The sequence below is a fragment of the Acanthaster planci genome, linkage group LG21 (genome assembly GCF_054643075.1).
Source record: "Acanthaster planci isolate LZ-2023a linkage group LG21, COTS_SCS, whole genome shotgun sequence".
In the NCBI taxonomy this organism is placed as follows: Eukaryota; Metazoa; Echinodermata; class Asteroidea; order Valvatida; family Acanthasteridae; genus Acanthaster; species Acanthaster planci.
The window spans coordinates 547821-567795 of NC_141797.1; the positions used below are offsets into that span (position 1 = coordinate 547821).

Below are 19975 nucleotides of genomic sequence, written 5' to 3' on the forward strand. Positions count from 1 at the left end.
AAACTGGAAAGACATCTTTAAATCCGGAATCATAATGTGAAGTTTGAGGCTGGATTGTGGTCACATGCCACACTCAGTTCCCCAGGCAGACAATCGGGGTCTTGTGTAATTATTGTGGCCCTTTCATTCTTGGGGTTTAGAGTAATTACCTGGAAGCCAGGAGGAACGTTTATAACATTATGTTTCTGTCAGAGCCTATTGTCTTGCAAATTTATTTGAATGACTCAAATGTCGCAAATCATTTTCCCTTTTAATACAGGTTTTTGAAGTGATGTTTTAACAAAATAAAAAAGAGAAAACTGCATGTTTAGAAATAGGCGCTTTTATTTTCTTTTTCCTCATTACCGCAAATGAGTTTTAGTACACGTTGCACTGCTATTTGAAATTCTTTAGCTTCAGATTTTATCTTTCTGCTTTCTTTTCATACATCCTGGTACATACCAAAGCTAATGGTCACCCTGCTGCTAATGAACTCAAACCGTAATATTTCCCAGTCAGGAAAAGATCCAGCTTGAATACTCACACTTGAGCAACGCACGATGTCACAATTCCCCTATCAGCGAGTGTGAAAGGCATCATTGGGTCACACGAAATGTATAAATGGGTCCATCCCTTTCTACGGAAACACATTAGTGCCAGGCATGAAATATTTCAGATTGAAAATTGCAAAATAACGCAGTTTGAATGCAAAAATAATATAACAAAATCCTTTCGTAAATTCACGCAGTGCTTTTGTAAATTACAAACGATATCCCGACCCCGGGGTTTACATCCATGTCTAGAATCATCTACAAAAAACAGTTTTGTGTACATATTTGAGTTAGAACAGACCTTCAAATCATCCTACGAAATAAATTCAAGCTTTTACTCTCAATAGGGGACTTTTTGTTTGTTACAACTTTGCACACCCCTCTTAAAAAGAGTGGAACAGGCACATCGATTGTCGCACGTTTACATTTCTCCTTTCAGGGCCCACTCAACGTGTACGTGACATTGGAAAGCCGTTATTTAGCCTCAAAGCTACATCACGTGATAAAGTCTGTCCAATCATAGGTGCTTACGCACATTGTGACGGCCCATATGTTGGTACTGATAGGGCGTTTCCCGAGAGCGATTGCGCAGTTCCAGTGGAGTCTTCAGACACTGCAAACGGTGAAACTTTCAGGTAAGATTTCGATGGTTGGCGATCAGCTTTTGCGCTCTGAAATACAAACACGAATGAAGAAAATTCCGTCTTGATTTTTATAAGCGATGAAGCCCGCACAATGAAATGAATTCTGAGTCTACATGACCATACATGCACATAGCCCTTTTTCTGCATGATTCCCGTGATCAAAACTACGTCGATCATTGGTCTTACTTCACACTCTGTTTTGAATTCGTAGATAGTACCTTTGCGAATATTCTCCTCCAGTCATGAAGTGGACTTTGGCGGCCATCTCTCTTCTTGTTTCCCTGGGTAAGTTGTGACCGCTTTCCTCTGCCAAAACGGAAGAAAAATGCCGAGAGGAGACAGTAACAAGCAGTCTCGGTTTTAGAAATGGGAGAAAACATTTTGGATAAACCAGAAAAGTCTGAGTAAGACACTCTGAAATATGGAAACGGGTTGGGAATCAAACCGAGGCTGCAGGGGCTGGGTAAAAACATGGAAGACTGCCAAGAAGTGTAGATTTTATCTTTTGAGACAGAAAGCCACATTTTACACTCATGAAAGGGTCTGGGATGAGTCCTACCTTCTGCACATTTCTTCCGGTGTTTTGCAAATGTGTTTTCTTTCATTGTAAAAATGGTGTCTTCTGGTAATTTAAACGTCAAATGCATGAAAGTCAGGCCCCTGCCTTTGCCATTTTTCTAGAGACATGTTGTCCAAAAACTGCACGTTTCTACCAATGCACTGTCATACCTGTGCTATGTCGTTGCGGCGGTGTTATTAGAGGACAGTAGCCAGTCTTTGAGTGCACATGCTCAATGTATCGGTCGCCATTCGTAAAAAACTAAACTAGAAACATTAAACACTCTCTGTACGTGTTGGCGTAAATTTAAACTTTGACCTTTTCTAGAAGATTCAGTCACAAAAGACTGGCAATAAAACAGCCAACACCTTGCCAGACCGGTTGTGTGCGTGGGGACCTTCCGGTAACTCCCTTTTTGCCATTCAACAAAGATCCAAATGAGGCCCCCAATCAGATGAGGCAATTATCTAGCTTCTGACACCAACATTCTCGTGGTATATTTAGAACTTCTTTTCAGTTGCACATGCGTATAAGGGTGAGTGTCGGGGATGACCACGAGTAAGGTTCTTACTATTCCTAACATGAACAAACTTTGTCCAATAAACAAATGCATATAGGACTGCCTCATGTATGCACCCAAATTGGACGAAGAGGAGTTGCTTGAAAATATAAAAAAGACACATACTCCAAAGAGTAAAAGGCCTTTCTTGTGAAATCCATATGAATACTATTAAAATGAATGGTATATTGTATTTCCTAGACTGTTCTGAGTATGTTTTCTTGATACTGACGTACATTATTCCTATTAAACCTGAATATATGATGAATGTTGGAGGCCGAAGTTTTTATATTTCTAGCCGAGTTGTTTACTTTGATCTTTTTTCCAAATTTGATATTGGTTCTGTCATTTGACATTGTGTGGGTATTTCATTAAACGTTGACTCACATGACCAGTACTTTTCCTAAATTGTGATCAATTCGTTAGTTTCTGACATTTAGCTGGGTTTTTTTTCCTGCTGTGAATTCAATTGTTCCACAGTTACTATGACGGCTGAAAAATTCCATTTGCCCTAGGTTGTGATCTAGACACAATATAGCACCAACGTCACGTACAAAAAGGTTGTTTTGGGAGATTGGTTTTTGGTGTGTTTTTTTGCAAAGTAGACTGACAATGGAGTTACCCATTCATGAACTGACCCACGTCATGTGCCACTGAAACTTCAAGGCCTTTTGCATTGAGTCGGTTGTGCACTTTGCTTCGAAAATTCCGGGCAAATTTAAAGTTCCATTTCCTTCCTTAAAGAGCTGGTGTGTATTACAAAGAACACTGAAAAAGTTCCTCATATTGAAAGCTGCTACTTTTCACACTGCGCAAAGAAAAAGTGAAAACTTTGTTCAGTCGAAGCGTTTTGTCAGTGTTAAGCTGAGTGGAAACATTGGCCTGTGTAAACTTTGTGTGTTTGGCTAGGCCTTCCTGATTTTTTTCCCACGATGATTAGGGGTAATTATAATAAAAGCTGACATATAAAATCGGCGTATCTTAACCGTTGCGCGTGTGTTTTTCGTCTGGGAAAGTTGGGGTGCAATTATTGTAAACACGTAACACAAACACAAACTTTTAAGTATACAACAAAACTGGCCCTCTGGTCGATGTGCACGGTAGCTCTATTAGGAGAGTATTGTACTTAGAACCAACGAGCCAAGCGGTCAAGTCTCTATGTAGTACTTTTTTCTAGGTGGGAAATTCGTTGGTTGGAAGATGTTTGTATTATTTGAAAGTAAAGCCTGACATTTACCTTGGCACTGAAGTTTTTAAGTGTTCACCAAATTGGTCGAGCTTGCAGTTAACCACGCCCATACCTGAAAATTTCCCCTAACCCTCGTAGGAAAGAAAATTACGCGGCTTACGCGGCTTAAGGAATGGATTTTTGGTTGGCAGATTTGGGACCGCGTTTTGAAGACAAATATTGTACCCCAAACGTTTTGGGTCATCACAAAGTAGGTGCCAAGACGAGAGTAACTCTGCATAACTACGGTACAAGTATTGGTCGTCAGAGAGGCTCTCATCTCGTTGCACAGTGCACAGAGTTGATAGGTAGTCTGTTTCTTAGACCGACAGATTTCAACTGATAAATATTTGCAACGCATTCGTTCCAACATGGGATTGGACGACGAACAATCCATGAAATTTGTGCAAGAAAGTAATGGGGAAGTGAACCAGTCAACACAAAGCGACGTCTTTCTCCAGAATCTCCTAAGTATCTCGTTCACGTCACAGATGCATATACAGATTACACGATTGAAGACAGACGATTATTCGTGACTATTGTTATCCTGAATATTACTGTTCATCGTTGAGCAAGACGAGGACGACAAATTCTTTGTCATTCGTGTCTTTATTTAAGCATTTACAAACAAAACAGAAGCAAGTTGATATCTAAACTTAAGTCATGGATATCAAGGACACAAGATTAAAAATGAATAACAATGTGGAGAGATATTAATTTTAAAGCAAGCAAAAAAAACTCTTGCACATGTAGTGTGGATACGAATTGCAAATCCGTCGCAAATATTTATCAGGTGAAATCTGTTGGTCTAGAAATTAGACTAGTTATCAACTCTGTGCACTGTGCAACGAGATAAGAGCCTCTGACTGCTAATACTTGTACCGTGGTTATGCAGGGTGCTTTTTTTTCTTTTCTTTTTTTTGGATAATGCTACACTGACTTGGGAATAAAAAGGGCAACAACACTGTGATGTGAATCAAATTTTTAGCTTAATACCTGAATTTCAGGACACCCTTTTCAAATTGCTTTTGATTAGGTGCAGTGCATGCTCTGAATTGCTACGAGTGTGCTGCAGGAACATGCAATGACCCGTTCAACAGAGCCGACGGCACCGAAAGGGATTGTGGGTCTGCAGGCGACGCATGCTTAGTAAGTAGGCTTACATTCTACTCTTAGATGAAACTAATTAAAATCCCATCAGTAACACAGTCTAGCTCCATCCACATTATCAGATTGCAAAAGATTTGGGGAATACTATCGAAAAATGACTTCCACGGCTCACGCCTTTGAACGGTTGATCCTGAGTACAATGCTTAATTAACTAAAGTGATAATTGCAGTCGTCAATTTGTCATGCTGCCAAAGATTTACTGTTGCACTCATGAAAAAAATCAATCCAAGGACACCTCGCCGAGGAAAATATTATCCAGAAAAAAGTTAAGTTCTAACCTGTTTTGGCCAAAATTTTCATCTCAATTTAACAAGTGCGCTAATTTCAGCACAAGTAACAAGAAGCTAGTTCAATGATTTTTTACCCTGACAGAAAATCAAAGCCAAAGACGTTGTTCAGCGCCAATGTGGGGCTACCGCTGGCTGCCTTGACGCATTGACCGGTGGGATGAACAGCTGCAAGACTATTTCTGTTTTAGGAATCGACACAACAACTTGCTGTTGCACCTCTGCCCTTTGCAACAGCGCCACCACTCGTCGGGTCAGCTACGCCGTGGTGTCTGCCATGTTGCTTTTGATCAAAGCTGTTTTGTAAACGTCACAGGCAACTCTATTTGCTATGACATCTACATTAAAGTCAAAGCGTACACAGATTTCGAAAACAGAGTTTCAACAGCTCATAATTTGCAGGAGAGATTAGTCAAATTTCGTTCTTGTATTATTAGCTTTTCATCTCAATTTTCCTTCTGATTTCTTGCCAAAAGTCAGTGGTTCGGTCCACACTCGTCGAATTTTTATTGACTTCAGGAAAAAGAAAAAAATTTCTCAAACGTCGCTCCTGTTCCGTGTGATTTGCATGTATTGATTATTCTCATTTGAAATTCATTAACTTATGATTTGCACATGTGTACCAGTTTATTGCATGTTTGTGCTTTTTGTCATTTTGTCAACAACCAACACCCCGCTTTTCTTGGTGTTCCCAAGATCTTGCCTCTTTTGTAAAAGTGTAATATCATGAAGAAATCTGCGTGTAGGACAGTGCAACAGGGAAAAGATGACAAATAAACACTACGCTTCATCTCCTTTTTGTCGAACCACTGATTAAAAGCTTCCCAGCGTCCCAAAAAGTTAGCAATTGTGGAATCCCTAGTGCCCCTAAGCATGTCCTTTTCTGACATTCCTTTTAAAACAATATTCCTTGTTTTCCTGGGAGCTTCATTGACATTCAAATGTGCTCCAAACACGTTCAGGTTAATCTTTAAATTTCTTCCTCACGGTCTTACAACAACGGTTACTTTATCCACCTCGTCATGATGGAAACGTCGCTCTTTCATGCTTGTAACAGGTTGCAGATCCACTGTGTAAAACCCATCCAAAACTTTAATGCGGGTTCTTTCCTTCGTATACGCGTGAAGAACTGATTAATGAAAGCCTATGACAAACTGGCATTATCAATCCGAAATCAAGTTATTCCAATAATCCTGCATGTGAGTATGTTTAAATAATAAGCCTTTGTTTCGGCATTCGGACAGCGCATGCCCTAACTGTGGCGCGTACAAGGTCATTTGGGAACAATACACATTTGCGAGGTATGAACAATCAGACCGGCCATACGCCGACTTGTGGGCGTGCTTTGTTCTCCAATGACCTTGGCCAATTGGAACCCACTCTGCAAACGATTATGTAAAGTCCTGGGGACTCACGTAGCCTCGACAAGGGGGGGGTGATTTTTGACCATCTTGTAGACCAGTACATTTGTTTCTTACGGTATATGCACAAAGGAAGTTTCCTGTGGGACATAAAAACTGGCCAGCAAGATGGCTACCATGCAAAGCCTCGATTTACACAACTGAAGCTAATAAGGGCAGATGAGCATTCAGATCTTTAGAACCTTAAATCATAATGTCAAGTTTGAGGCTTGAATGTGGTCATATGCCGCACTCAGTTCCTTGTGCAGACAATCCACAGCTGGTATATTCATCGTGTCTTTTTTTTCTGGGCGTTTGGAGCCCATTCAGAAAATTACTGAAACTGCACTATTTTAACCAATAATACCGTGACTGTAAGAAACCATTCGTGGTGTGAACATCACATATTTCTTTGTATCTAGAACTGGTGAAATACATTTTTCTGAGGTGATCTTTAATAAAATATAACGAGAAACACACTTCAACATTTTATCAAAAATTAGTGCTTTATTTTCTGTGTCCTCATCTCAAATATCGCTGAGTGTTGTTTTCATGGTTTTTTTAAAATTTTTATATAAATATCTTTACAAAAGGATTAATGCCAAGATTGCAGATTGCAACGAGACCCAGCTGGCCCCTTATAAATGAGCCACTCTTGAGGTGAGAGCTGTCATTGGCTAACGGAGCGTCTTAACCCTGATCTGTACCAGCCAGTGAAACAGGTCCTGACATAAGAACTTAAGAACTTATTATTTAGCTGATAGAGAGAGATCCCTATAAAATGTCCTGTCCTCCATAGTTTCGGACACAAGGTGGCGCTGTTCATTACAAGCGCCCAGAGAGAGTTGCAACATGAGTTGTCTCAGTTGCTGGAACCAAAAGATGAATTACGCGCCAGTGCACATCCGCAATCAGCACACAACCCTTCACATAGTGAAATTTGTCGTTTTATGCTATGTGCATCAACGTCATCAGGATATTGTGCTACGTTCAAAACTGTTTAATCATTTCATGATGTCTGTAGCTTGAGCAATGACTCTAAAGAAGCTACTAAAAGCGGCTGGCCTTATTTTGAGAAATCAAGCTTTAAGGTTCCTTGTAACCATTTCAATGACATTACACAAAATGGCTGGCTGAAAAATTGCTAATTAAACTTCTAATTGCATCAAACAAGAATCATTCGGCCAATGGCATTAACTTGTTTTGAATAAAGGTTTTGAGAATATTTTGCCAATTATCTCCAAAACGAGTTCGGCGACATGCCTTGAGTTTTCAAAGGTCGCATCACATATCGAGACACTTTCGGTGTCCCTTTCCCTTCGCCACTGGGACACTTACGTTTCCCTGTTTAATTTAACCTGAAAAATGAGATGGAAAAATTATAGACTAAAGTTTTGTCCGCCACCCAAAAAAGTGTCTTGATGAATTTTGGATTCAAATTGAGAGTTAGCCCTCTTGAGTGCATTTTCATTTCATTTAAGTTATTTTAAACCGAAAATGTCTAAAAGATATGTTTTGGAACAATTCCCTTGAACGTTAAGCCCAATTTTGAAGTTAAACACCCACTAGGTGTAGCATGATCAAGATTTGTAGCAATTTCAATCGTCCCGAGATCGTGGTGTTAGATTCCTCTCGCTCGATGCTTGGCGTTGTATTGAAAAGGTTAGCATGAATATTAAAAGTTAAAGTAATGCCAATTCGATTATCAAATCGTTCTTTCGAAACAATAACATTCTGGGAATAAACTCAAGACATTTTTATCGAATAGTTTGGGCATATTAATATGAAATACCCTATGAATATGAAAATCTACAGAATAAGTATTGGTTTTCAGTACATTTTCAGATACATGTACTAACAAACTGTTTTTAATACGTGGGGTCATTTCTCGAACCTTAAATCAAAACGTTAGTTGTCGCTCGTTGTATTACGGTTGCATTTTTTCACAAGTCCCTTTATGCTTAGAAAATCCACTTGTACGTAAGCAAATATGAAGCCACAGAACTTGGAATGCATGCAGGCAAAGATTGTTTGCCAGTTATTGGTCACATTGAATTATTAATCAAACTCTTCCTAGGTCTTTGACGACTGGAAACATATTTTGAATAAATGCATTACACCGGTCAACAATTTTCAAATGTTTTCTGCCCTGGAGATAAAATATGGTACTTTTGATGACGTTTGCTGTCATCAATTCTAAAGAATTTAGGGGGAGGGACAGCAACTAGCCCCTAGCGAGCTTTATATTTATCTAATAAAGAGGAATCCTTATAAATACCTTATAAATCCTTCTGGTAAGGCTCAAATAAAATTCATCGATTCGGACACAAGGTGGCGCTGTTTATTATACGTGTCCAGGGCTGTTTGAAGAAAGAGTAGTAACATGAATGTGTCAGTTGTTGGAACCAAACTGGCCGATTATGCGTCAGTACCATGCGCGTCTATCCCAGGGGTGGGAGTATATATGCCCCACACACTTTTCATGTGATGAGCAAAAACAAAGCGGATTGTGAAGAATTTAGAGGATTTCCTAACTATTAACATGTTTGCAATATCACTAAAAAAGGAAAGCAATATTAATATTAATTAAAAATCCATAAATATACCTTCTGATGTAAGATTTTGGATGAATTTGAAATACATTACAGATGAACATCTTTATCATGAACCTCTCCCTCTATATAGTCTATATGGTGTCCCCCCCGCTTTTAAAATTTTTTGTGGCCGGCCAAGTGACCCCCCCCCCACACGCAGCCACCTACAAGTGAGTAAACGCCTTTAATTTCGTGGACTCCCTATTGTTCCTCTTTTGTTCAGACCTCCCATATGTTTTGTACACGTTTTCCATCCGTGGACTCTTCGGCAACCGTGGACCCTATTGTCCCCTATTGTTATAAGTCCAGATTTGAATATATATACAAACTCACTCACACCTTTCCCCACCCCCACCCCCCGTTTCCAACACAGATTTAGCTCACAGTAGATGCAGGATGTACCGCACACACGATGTACAGATATTTTAGATCTACACTTGCGCCACTTTCTCTTTCTCTCTCTCTCTGTATCCATCTCTGCGCCTTCTTTTTCTAATCGAGCAGCGGGAAATCGATCCAAGAACACCGTTCTTGGATCACGATCACACACCGCTTCCTTATCAGGGTTTTAAAGGAACACACGGGAAAACTCTTGAGAGTTTGATTTCTGAGAATGCTCACGAAGTCGGAGAATATGCGAACTTTAGCAAATTAACATTAGTAATTTTTCTAACAGAGAAATAAATTTAAATAAATAGAAATTCAGCCCAGTTATCCAAACATTAACCCTCAAAGGACGTACATGGACGTCGCCGCGTTGCATGTTGCTTGCCACTCACTGTCAGCGATAACTGGCTGTACGTTCCCAATGTTCGAGCGGCCGACCCACGAACAACTAATCGGGCTCTTTATAACAAACGAGAACAAGCCGCCCGAACTCAGTTTTGTGTCCAGAGCTTCATACGCACAGCTCCTCTACTCAGAGTGAGTGGAGGCAATAGGACGCCATCACTCGGCAGTCAACCACACGCAGTTATTTTCAAATTGGTGCTTTACTGGTCAAATCGTCTATGGCTTTATTTTCACAGGTTGCAAAAGGTGATATTTTCGCTGCACAAGGACACCATCGGCGAACCAGCGAATCCCAAGCACCATCACAATGATGATTACATCGTTGAAAACAAACACTTGTAGTGTGGGATTGCCTAGATCTTAGAGCGGTCAAGGGCAGATCCAAACGGTGCAGCTGCATCTTGTGGATAACAGTTCTCATAGTAACTTCGTTCTAATCTCACACCAAAATCTTTAAATCCTGTGCAATTACATGCCCAGCTTGTCCAAATTGTTTTCTTTCTTGTAGTCATACATATATGTGATGGCCAAAAACAAACAACTAAGCAAACAAGATTTGATCTGACTGTCCGTAGCCTCCAGTGTATGCCCTTTTGAACTGTACACAACGAGTGTGTAAGTGACCTCGTTGCTGGCTTTGTAAGTTATCATAAACTGTATAACCATGCAGCGTGCCAATTAAAGGTTTCACAAGACCGTCTTACGGTTTCAGTTTCATTCATTCGTGCGTTCGCTCAAACTTTCTTTCCGGTCGTGTGACTTTCTGATACATGATTGTCCAATGTATGATAAATGGCTATTCATTATTTCAAAGGTTCTCACCAACGTCAATTCTACGGACCTAAATCTATTTAGGGAACGGTTATCTCGAACAGCGTGAACCAATCATGTGAAAACGCGTAGATGACGTAGGGTCATTGTTTCTTTTCATCCTTATTTCCGTCGTCGCTTAGAGAATTCACGTCTCGTGATAGGTGCGCACACTTGACCTTTAAGCTGGGGGTGTTTCCAGAGAGCAATTGCACAATTCCGGTCATTCGTCAGAGCACGAGGTGCTTTAGGGGTAAGAATTTCAAACAGTTGTCAATGTGGGGTCCCCCCCCCAGTCAAAATGGCTTTAACGCCATTTATCCACCTGAAGCAAATTTCGTTTTGTTTTTGGCAATGTATTGGAAACTACATGGCTTGATAAAAATCTGGCCCATTTACCTCGTCTGTGTTGAAGGTACAACCTATCCTAAAACCGTCCTTCACTTCGGATAGCCCCAAACACTATCGCCAAAATAAATCTTGAATAAGCAGCGTCAGCCAATAGCAGAGGAATGACGTCAGCTATTCACATAATGCTGATCTTGACCGAGTAGTTTTCTTTTTATGTTTTTATTATTCGTTATTTACCCATTCCCTTATCTGATATCCGGTCCTTATTCGGAACAAACATCACGTGATCACTTTGGTCCAATCACGAAGGATTGAACTCGGATCCAGGCCTTTTAGCATTGGGTCTGAATGGGCGTTTCTCACAGTTCCAGTCGAGTCTTCAGGTAATCCGGACGCTGTCGCTCTGTTGCTTTTCAGTTGGTGCCTAAATCCCAACTTTTGAGGTAAGAATCATAGTGTCCAAGATTCATAAACCGGTTGCGGAACTTCACTTTGGCGTTCCTATATACCACGACCCCCCCTCCACACTTTGCCACTGCGACACTTGCATTTCCCGGTTCATTTATCCTTTGCATGACAAAATAGTTGATGGAAAATTGTCAACTAGACTGCATTTTCATTTTATTCATATCAGGATTTTCAAAACCTATGCCACACGGAATTCCTTATAATGATCTTTCCATTTCGTCCTCAAGTATCGTTGAACTGTAATTCCAATGTCGATTTCAGACAGTTACCATTAGATTTCATTTGAAGGTACGTAATGATTAAAATCTGTTGCAATTTGATTCGTCATAACTGCAGTGTTCAAATTCGTCTTACTTTGAGACCGGCGTTATGTTGAAAACGTTAAAACGAATAAGAACTGATTATTATCTGTTATTAGTTATTTGTAACTACAGTGATGAAAATTTGACTATCGAATTGCTCTTTCAGAGGAAACTGAAGGCAGTTTCTATGGAAAAGTTCATTCATGTCAACATGAATCTTCAATTACCCGGGAAAATCTACGGGAAAATGTGCTACAAAATGTACTATAAAAACTCTTTTCGGGGGGGTCATTTCTTGAACATGTTAGTTGTTGGTCAGTTGCACTGTCTCACATTCTGCTTACAAAATCCACTTTTACATATATATGTAAACACGAATCGTACCAAAGAACTTTGAATGCAATGAGGCAAAATCTTTTGTCATTTATTGGTCACATTGAATTCTTAACCGAATTCTTCCTAGGTCTTTAACAAAATATCATCTGAATTTATGTATTACACCGGTCAACAATTTTCAAAAGTTTGCTGCTTAATTAAGATGAATTTTGATGAGACGAATTCAAATAATATGACAAAATTGGTTGTTGTTTGAAAAATATTTGAGTTTACTTCTTGGGTACCATTATGAATTTTCTAATGAATTGAAAATTTAGGTATTTCACATACGTTCACAAATGTACGTGTAAATACTGGCAAAGTACCATATCTTGGATAACTGATCCAGTCGTTACTTTTGAGCATCCTTTCAAGTCTAAGTGGCAAGAATTGGTCAATTTTGACATTTTTTTCAAAATAGTTTTGCCTGTAGGGTGGTCTTAGGAAAAACCACGAAAAAACACCCCGATTTTTTATGACTAAATACTAAATGCCGAATGAGCAAGATGTTAAACTAAAAACAAACTTCTTGGTGAAAGGGTCAAAAAGTATATTGAGGGCCAAGATTCATCCTGCAGTTTGAATTTATACCATATGAAATGTGTTCGTGCTTAGTACAGTCTTGTATCGGTGTTTGCTGTCTTGTCTAGTTTATTCTTGTCTTGATTTCTGTTGTTTTTTTTGTTTTTTTGCTTCAGTCTGCTTTTCTTTTGTTTTTCACCTTTTATTGCGTTAAATAATTAGGCAATCCTTTTTAACAAAGAGACCCACTATCTTTTACGACTGCCACAGAGTTCTCAACGTGTGAGGAAACTTTTGCTTCGCCAGCCATGAAGTGGACTTTGCTGTTCGTCTCCTTTCTAGTTTGCCTGGGTAAGTAAAAGTACATTTATTTTTGTTTCAATTTGAAGCACGATTTAATGTCATAGAACATTCTTATAACTGTTGTCAACGTAACATCATTGTTAGATATCCTTGATTACATCGCTGCATACCACTAAATCAGGGAAGAAAACCAGGGTAATTCCTGCTTCGTGTTCTCTGTCGCAGTCTTACTTATTTCTCAATCTTCAGATTATAGGGGTGTAAAATGGTCCCATTTTACAAATTTCTCGGACAAACTTGATCCAAAATAGGATGATATATATAGACATATGTATAGACGAATGATATCGACATTTTCCTATGAAAAATCAGGGTTGTGGATAAGGATTGATTATGAGACATATGTACGATTTGACTCCATCTTTGCAAGCCCTAAAACTAGGAAATGTGTCCACATTCATATCTTATTAACTCAGTTTGAATGCCTGTTTACTGGACCATATATCTGGATCTCAAATGAAATGAAATGGACAGTTACATTGTTCTCTTTAAAACCACTAACTTAAAAATACTCTCAGTTTACATTTAATGTGACACGTGAAAGTTATTTCCTTGCACAATATTAGAGGGACAGAATTTGTATTTTATCTTGCCATTCTTGAGAAAGGAGACTTCTTTGGAAATCCATACAACTAGTCTTTGCTAACAGGGTACATATACGGTAGGGGAGTAAGGACATGTGTTTAAAGATTTCTATTCTAGTTTTGTTTGACTAGTGTGTTCTAGTTTTGGAACGGCCCTGACCCAAAACAACTTTGCCTTACCTCTGATGCCGTTTAGGGCCACGGTCACACTTGTTTTCTAGAAATACAAGTGTTTTATTGAAAAGTCAACACTGCCTGTTTATTGATATTAAAATTCCACTTTAGGAAGCGAGTGATAAATTGACATTTCCGCGAGATAAAATATTGGTTTACTTTTGTACCATTTTATACTGAGAGATTACGAACTGCGCAGTTGAGCGACGAATCGCTAGAGCGTTCTTGCCATATGGTGGCCTCACAGGGTATGACTTATTGGATTAACAGGCATAGATGCAAGTTACCCCATCGTCCTTGCGTTGGTTCCGTCGAAGAATCAGAACTTTGCTTGTTTATAATAATAATAATATGAATTATTTAAAAACGCTTTCCATGTCAACGACATCACAAAGCACTGTACACTAAATACCATTTTTAAAAATTGAAAAGAAAGACAATTACTTACAATATCATAAGCTAAAAGCAGATACGTAAGAAATACAAAACTTTCAAATTATACAATTAGATGTACAATCAAATCAAATAAAAGGCTTCCTAGTTAGCAAAATCAGACTATATTGCTGAAAAGTAATTCTGGAAGAGGTGAGTTTTGAAGCTGGTTTTAAAATGATTTAAACTTCCAGCGGATCGAACTGCCTTTGGAAGCGCATTCCATACACGAGGGGCATGCACTGAAAAAGATTTGTCGCCATAATAATTTGTTTTAGTGAGTGGCTGTTGTAAGCAGACCACACCTGACATGTATAGACGTGAGACATCGCCAAAACTGCTTCCTGTTATCAGTCGTCTGTGTCAATATGCCCTTCGGCTTTTCACTAAGCAGTTCCACCGTAACTTCTCACGTATGTTCGGTGCCCATAAATTGCGCATGCATTTAACTTGTGTATCCGCGCATGCACAATAGTGGCATAATGGTCATCGGCCTGAAAAATTATTCTAGCGTCGACACATATCGGTGGTGACCAATGTGAGGGGTTTGTACTGCCATTTACCTTGCAGATCTCGTGTGTAAAGAAATTGCCAAGAGTCTATCAAACTGTTATATTCAATAGCTTCTGGTAAGAAAGATCGCCGGGAAATAACCAAAGAAAGTGAAAAATGTCAATTTAACGACAAAGTGTAATTATAAAGGATTATCGCTTTTTACATAGCTTTGTGTCTAATTTTCACAATTTTGCTGAGTTAACCTTCATATAACTTTGATGCCACATGAAATGCTAGTAACTCTTATATACAAAAAAATTTTTTTACGTCTAGGAAGAAAACCGTTTTTTGAAATTCATTTCCTTTTTCATTGGGACCCATTTTCATCATTATTCCGTGTTTTTCATTTTACTACTAGTGCCTAATTTTCACACTTTTGTTGAATTTCCCGCAGATCATCAGTGATACTGTCTGGAAGACTGATACATGTTTTGTATCTATCAGCTCATTTTTTCAAGATTAGAGCCATTTGTCTGAAATGCTGTTCGTTTTTCATGCGGATTCAAATTTCTGCACTGAGTTTGGCAGCGGTCAAAAATGAGATGTCCGGATTTTGGGTATGGTGCATGCACGTACATGTACGTACACAGACATGGATAAGAGTGCGTTTGGGTACGAGTTACCTACTGCACTGCACGAATTCGTACAATCACGTCAAATTGCTTGACTATCAGGCACAAACAAAACTTTCTGTTTTCATCCATACGTTTTCCTTCTTGTATGATACTTTCTCATTAGAGCTTCATGATATTGTTAACCATTCACAAGTAGAGAATGTCAGGGAAAATCCGGCAAAACTGAAAAAAATCCCCTCTAAAATGTTGGCTTCACTTCCAACCTCTGACTCTCATACTTTGGAGGTACGTGACAAAGACGAGCAGAAATTTGAAATTTGGCAGAATTTGGATTTTTATAGTGTGCAAGTTAGCAAAAGGTACTTTGAGTGTTTAAATTCTAATCGGTATGTAAATAAGGGGTAAACAATTTTATCGGAGCGTGATGATGTTGATCGATTACTTTTAGGGTCCACCTGCCCTAGTCAAGAGCCATTTTATGGCTTCTGGCGCTGTAGTGGGATTCAGTGCGCATGTGTACCAACAAAGTGAGGGGCATAAACATACGTGTGCTCCGGCAAAGGGATAAAAAGCCGTTACAATGATGCATGATATCTGTCTTGTTTGCGGGTTAACGTGCGTGTTTGCGGGTATCGTACCCCAACAGTACCAAGGCCTGTATACGTATCTTCGAATCCACACCTGGTCGAAGTGCGCCCTCACCGGCTATGAAGATACGGGCTGGTGGGAGGGTTTTCAACTGAGTTTGTGCACGCAACTGGCGGTTACGCAGACAGTACATGTACATTCCAAAATTATAGTGCCGCATCCAGGATTCTAAAAATCACGGTTCTTTTTTGTTTTTAATCTCTACAAATTTCTTACTGCCCCCTCTTCCTTGAAGACGATAACACTATTTTAAATTAAAAGCATTACTGCTATCAGTTCTGCGAAAATCTCCAGGGAGCAATTCCCCCCCGCCAGCTTGGTAGGCCCCTCCCCACTGCTGTATTATTAAAATAGACGTAGTTTCACAACTTGAGGACATTTTTGATTGATCATGGCATTCTTCACCTCTGAAAACATCCCTTGATTAGCTGACACCGGTACTGAAAAAACCTTTCAAATATTTATCTCATGGCGCATTGCCGAAAACCACAGTGTGCATGGCGTGCGGTTTTTGGTAGCGCGTACTTGCAATAAGCCTTGGTAACTTGTGCACGTGAGGTATGCTCAGACTTTTTGGTAAAGGCGACTTTCCGCAAGTACTTTTTAGGGGTGCGTTGCGTACACGATGCGTTTATCCATTTCACCTTTGCGGACACAAAACACAAAAATCAACACCATTAACTTAACATAACACAGATGTGTGTTGCTTTTGGCGGTCAAAATCGCCCCAAGAGCGATTCTGACGGATACCCAACGCTTGACGCCAGTGTTGACGCACGTATGGAAAGGTGGCTTCAGGCCTGCCAGATTTTACAAGACTGGTTTCTGGCAGTTCGTCTCTTGTGAATAAAGCGCCCTCTACCGGTACATGTACTACTATTTGGCTGTGCTCGCCAGCGCCAGCGCCTGCACGTGGTGTGCACCGGCCAAAACAGTAAAAACGAGTCTTGGGGCAACACTACATACTATACAGAATGCGGTATTACAATAGCCATTAAAGGAAGTACAGAGATTTAAAAAAAAAATTTCCGTAGTGGTTTCATTTGTTCGTGTAAAATGTTTGGCCTGCACGTTTTCCATCCAGTCGGAAGTTCTGAATCAAGTTCATCACTACTTACTCCAATGGGTTTCCTAAGAAGCTTAACAACTAAAACCTGAAATCGGAAGGCAAGAGGCAATAATGTCTCCAGGCAATGTGATAAGAAAACGAAACAAGCCACCATTTCATGAAAACCACAATCCTGTCATGTGCAATGTTCTTTTACCAGGCGCAAGTCAAGCGAGGAAGTGCTATGTCTGCGCCACCGGAACGTGTAATGACCCATTCAGCAAAGCTGACGCCACTGAAACGGACTGTGGGTCTCAGTTCGATACATGCGTGGTGAGTACAGTGTTGTCTATACTCAGCAAGAAATGAGACTGAGGGGTACCCCCAACTTGTCCAATCGCTATACGATACACAATACCCGGCACAATATGTCGGAAAGGGGGGCCAGTGTGATGCGCAAACTGTATACCCTAAGGCCATTGTGCTTACTGCACCCTTCCCTCTCAGAAATCTGAAAGGAATTCCAAAGATTCCATCAACACAAAAAAGACACAATAGAGGGGGTACGTCCCCCTTTCCCACACATCTTGCATCATATGCAACACAAAATCTAGACTACTGTGAACCCCCCCCATGTCTTAAAAGAATTCCTCAGATTCCAGTGAAACAATGACCAACACAAAGAATTGGGGTTCTCTCCGTCTCAAATTTTGCTTCCTGTGGTGTGTTGTCCAGTCAGGTTTCATTCCGCGTTTTAGGATTACCAGCAGAGCGTCATGTATTCCTTTTTTCTTAATAAAGAAATGATGTCCATCCAGGAGTAGACACAATGATGACGTCAAAATCCGTCATATTGACGTCACCATACCGCAGAACAATATGTCCCAAATCTGCGGAGCTGAACAATAATGATTAAGTACTGCAATTTTGCTGTGTATAAATGAATACGGGCGTTTCACAATAGTGCGCCTCCAAGAGTTGGCAACTCGTGGGCCAATCACAGTGCGCGAAATCTGTTGACCCAATGCACGTTTGAAAAGGGTTGACAAATTTTGTGCGTTGTAATTGGCCAACGCATTTCAGACTCTTGGAGGCGCACTATTGTGAATCGCCCGAATTGCATTATTTTCAACAATTAGTTGGAGTAATATCCCTTTTGTTTGTCACAAGGAAATTCAAAGCAAAGAACCGCAACAATAACAATCGTTGGCATGGTGTTAAATGGCATTGTAGATCGCTCAGCTCTCCTTGTTTTGCTTCCTTCGTAAGCTCATCTACAGTGTTGGGCGGAGAATATGAGGATAAAACTCCCCATGAGTCAGATGGATTCAAAAATTCACTTTTTGTTTAGAGTGCAGTGCTCAGCACCATTGAGGCAAGTGTGAATATATCAATCTCCTTGGAATTTGACGAATTTGACCCGAGTTTTGATTTCACCTTCTCTCCGCAGAAACAAAAAGTTGGTGACATCGTTACTGGGCGAACATGTGGTGCTTCAGACACCTGCACTGACTTGGTGAGCGGGGGTCCAAATAGCTGCCGGACTATTTCTGTGCCGTTAGTTGGGGACACGACAACTTGCTGCTGCAACACGGACCTCTGCAACAGCGCCACCACTCGACAAGTCAGCTACGTACTGTTGTCCGCCATGTTGCTTGTGATCAAAGCTGCTTTTTAAGGAACGTATGCCGCTGTAGTTTAAACCTTACGGTCAATGAAAATAGATTACAAAATAGAAACTCCGAAAGTTCACCTTTTCCTAGCAAAAGTACACTCCTTTGTTATGCTCTAAGATAGATTGAAAATTTAATTTGTAGATTAATAATCCAAAAAGAATTTAGGTTCGATTTCTTTCATAATACGCATGAAGAACTGATGAATGAAAGCTTATGACAAACTAGCATTACCTTTTCGAAATCGAGTAACTTCAATGGCTTAACTACCATGTCGAAGTGCCCCTCAGATAGTAAATTTAGCTGCAATAAAGTGATTTATACCAACCCATTTGATCGACCATTTTGCTGAAAGATTGTATGTCGAAAGGGACTTGAACACTTCAGTTTTTTCAAAGGGTTACTGCTAACCAAAGTAAACGATTATGTACAAAGAAAAGTATGGACTCTCACAACCCTTGCTATCTACACTAATCGAGGGTGACCAAATCAACTAACCCTTTCGAGTCAAAATATTTGAAATCTGGAATAATAATGCCAAGTTCGAGGCTGGATTGTGGTCATGTGCCACACTCAGTTCCTTATGCAGACAATCAAAAGTTCTTGTAATTAATATCTTTGTTTCTGTTCAAGCCCGATTTTACTGTGATTGCTGGAACATTTAGTTGAATGTTAAAACGCACTTAAATAAACACTTCAATCCATTTTGTTACAAGAATGTTTTTAAAGCAATAAATACGCCGTATTGATGTAAGATTTAGCAGGAATGTAATGCTTATAATAACAGTTTTACGGCTGTTTCATGAACATAGCCCCTTGGTGTCATATGGGTTTCAGCTTCCCTCCCCCTTTCAAATTTGCGTTTTTGGTCCAAAGTCTGTTTTGACCTTACTTTTAATTCACTCAAATTTATGTTTTCAAAGCACCTTTTTTGTTTGTTTATTTTAACTCCTATTTCACACAGGGATCCTAGGAACGGTACTTAAATTTGGGCCCACGTTTTAATTCCACTTTTGTTTTTGAACAGCCACCGATTAAAATTTGAAAGTGGATGTAGCATCTCAACTCATAGGAATGAGAGACTTTGAGACGCTGGGGGCATACTAAGCCTTCAGCTGAACCCCTGCATTCTTTCGTTTCGTTCCAACAACTGCGTAAATAGATTTTCTGAACAGAATCGAGTACATAAATTACCAGAGATGACAAACGCAAACGCTCTCCACAAGTTGTCCTGCAGTTGTTTTGTTTTAATAATTTGGGTGGAAAGAGCGAACATTTTGCCGTCAGGGATGGGTGCAGACCACTAATTCAAGTGAGAATTTCTGGCCAGCT

General features: G+C 39.8%; 2 protein-coding genes across 2 annotated transcripts; both read left to right on the forward strand.

The window, feature by feature from the left end:
* The first annotated feature begins 1007 nt into the window (after positions 1–1007).
* Positions 1008–6856, forward strand: LOC110982335 (uncharacterized). Its single transcript, XM_087131420.1, has 4 exons — positions 1008–1165; positions 1386–1459; positions 4557–4669; positions 5063–6856. The coding sequence occupies exons 2-4, from the start codon at positions 1417–1419 to the stop codon at positions 5282–5284; spliced, it is 378 nt and encodes a 125-aa protein (XP_086987546.1). The 5' UTR covers positions 1008–1165; positions 1386–1416; the 3' UTR covers positions 5285–6856.
* A 4372-nt stretch (positions 6857–11228) lies between these two features.
* On the forward strand, positions 11229–19403 carry LOC110982408 (uncharacterized). Its single transcript, XM_022240778.2, has 4 exons — positions 11229–11367; positions 12862–12942; positions 17191–17303; positions 18421–19403. The coding sequence occupies exons 2-4, from the start codon at positions 12900–12902 to the stop codon at positions 18646–18648; spliced, it is 384 nt and encodes a 127-aa protein (XP_022096470.1). The 5' UTR covers positions 11229–11367; positions 12862–12899; the 3' UTR covers positions 18649–19403.
* The last annotated feature ends 572 nt before the right edge of the window (positions 19404–19975 follow it).

Coding starts and splice junctions, on each gene's coding strand:
- LOC110982335 (XM_087131420.1), top strand. CDS start 1,417: ATGAAGTGGACTTTGGCGGCCATCTCTCTTCTTGTTTCCCTGG. Junction 1,460..4,556: donor CTCTCTTCTTGTTTCCCTGG/GTAAGTTGTGAC, acceptor GCTTTTGATTAG/GTGCAGTGCATGCTCTGAAT. Junction 4,670..5,062: donor CTGCAGGCGACGCATGCTTA/GTAAGTAGGCTT, acceptor TTACCCTGACAG/AAAATCAAAGCCAAAGACGT.
- LOC110982408 (XM_022240778.2), top strand. CDS start 12,900: ATGAAGTGGACTTTGCTGTTCGTCTCCTTTCTAGTTTGCCTGG. Junction 12,943..17,190: donor CTCCTTTCTAGTTTGCCTGG/GTAAGTAAAAGT, acceptor TTCTTTTACCAG/GCGCAAGTCAAGCGAGGAAG. Junction 17,304..18,420: donor CTCAGTTCGATACATGCGTG/GTGAGTACAGTG, acceptor TTCTCTCCGCAG/AAACAAAAAGTTGGTGACAT.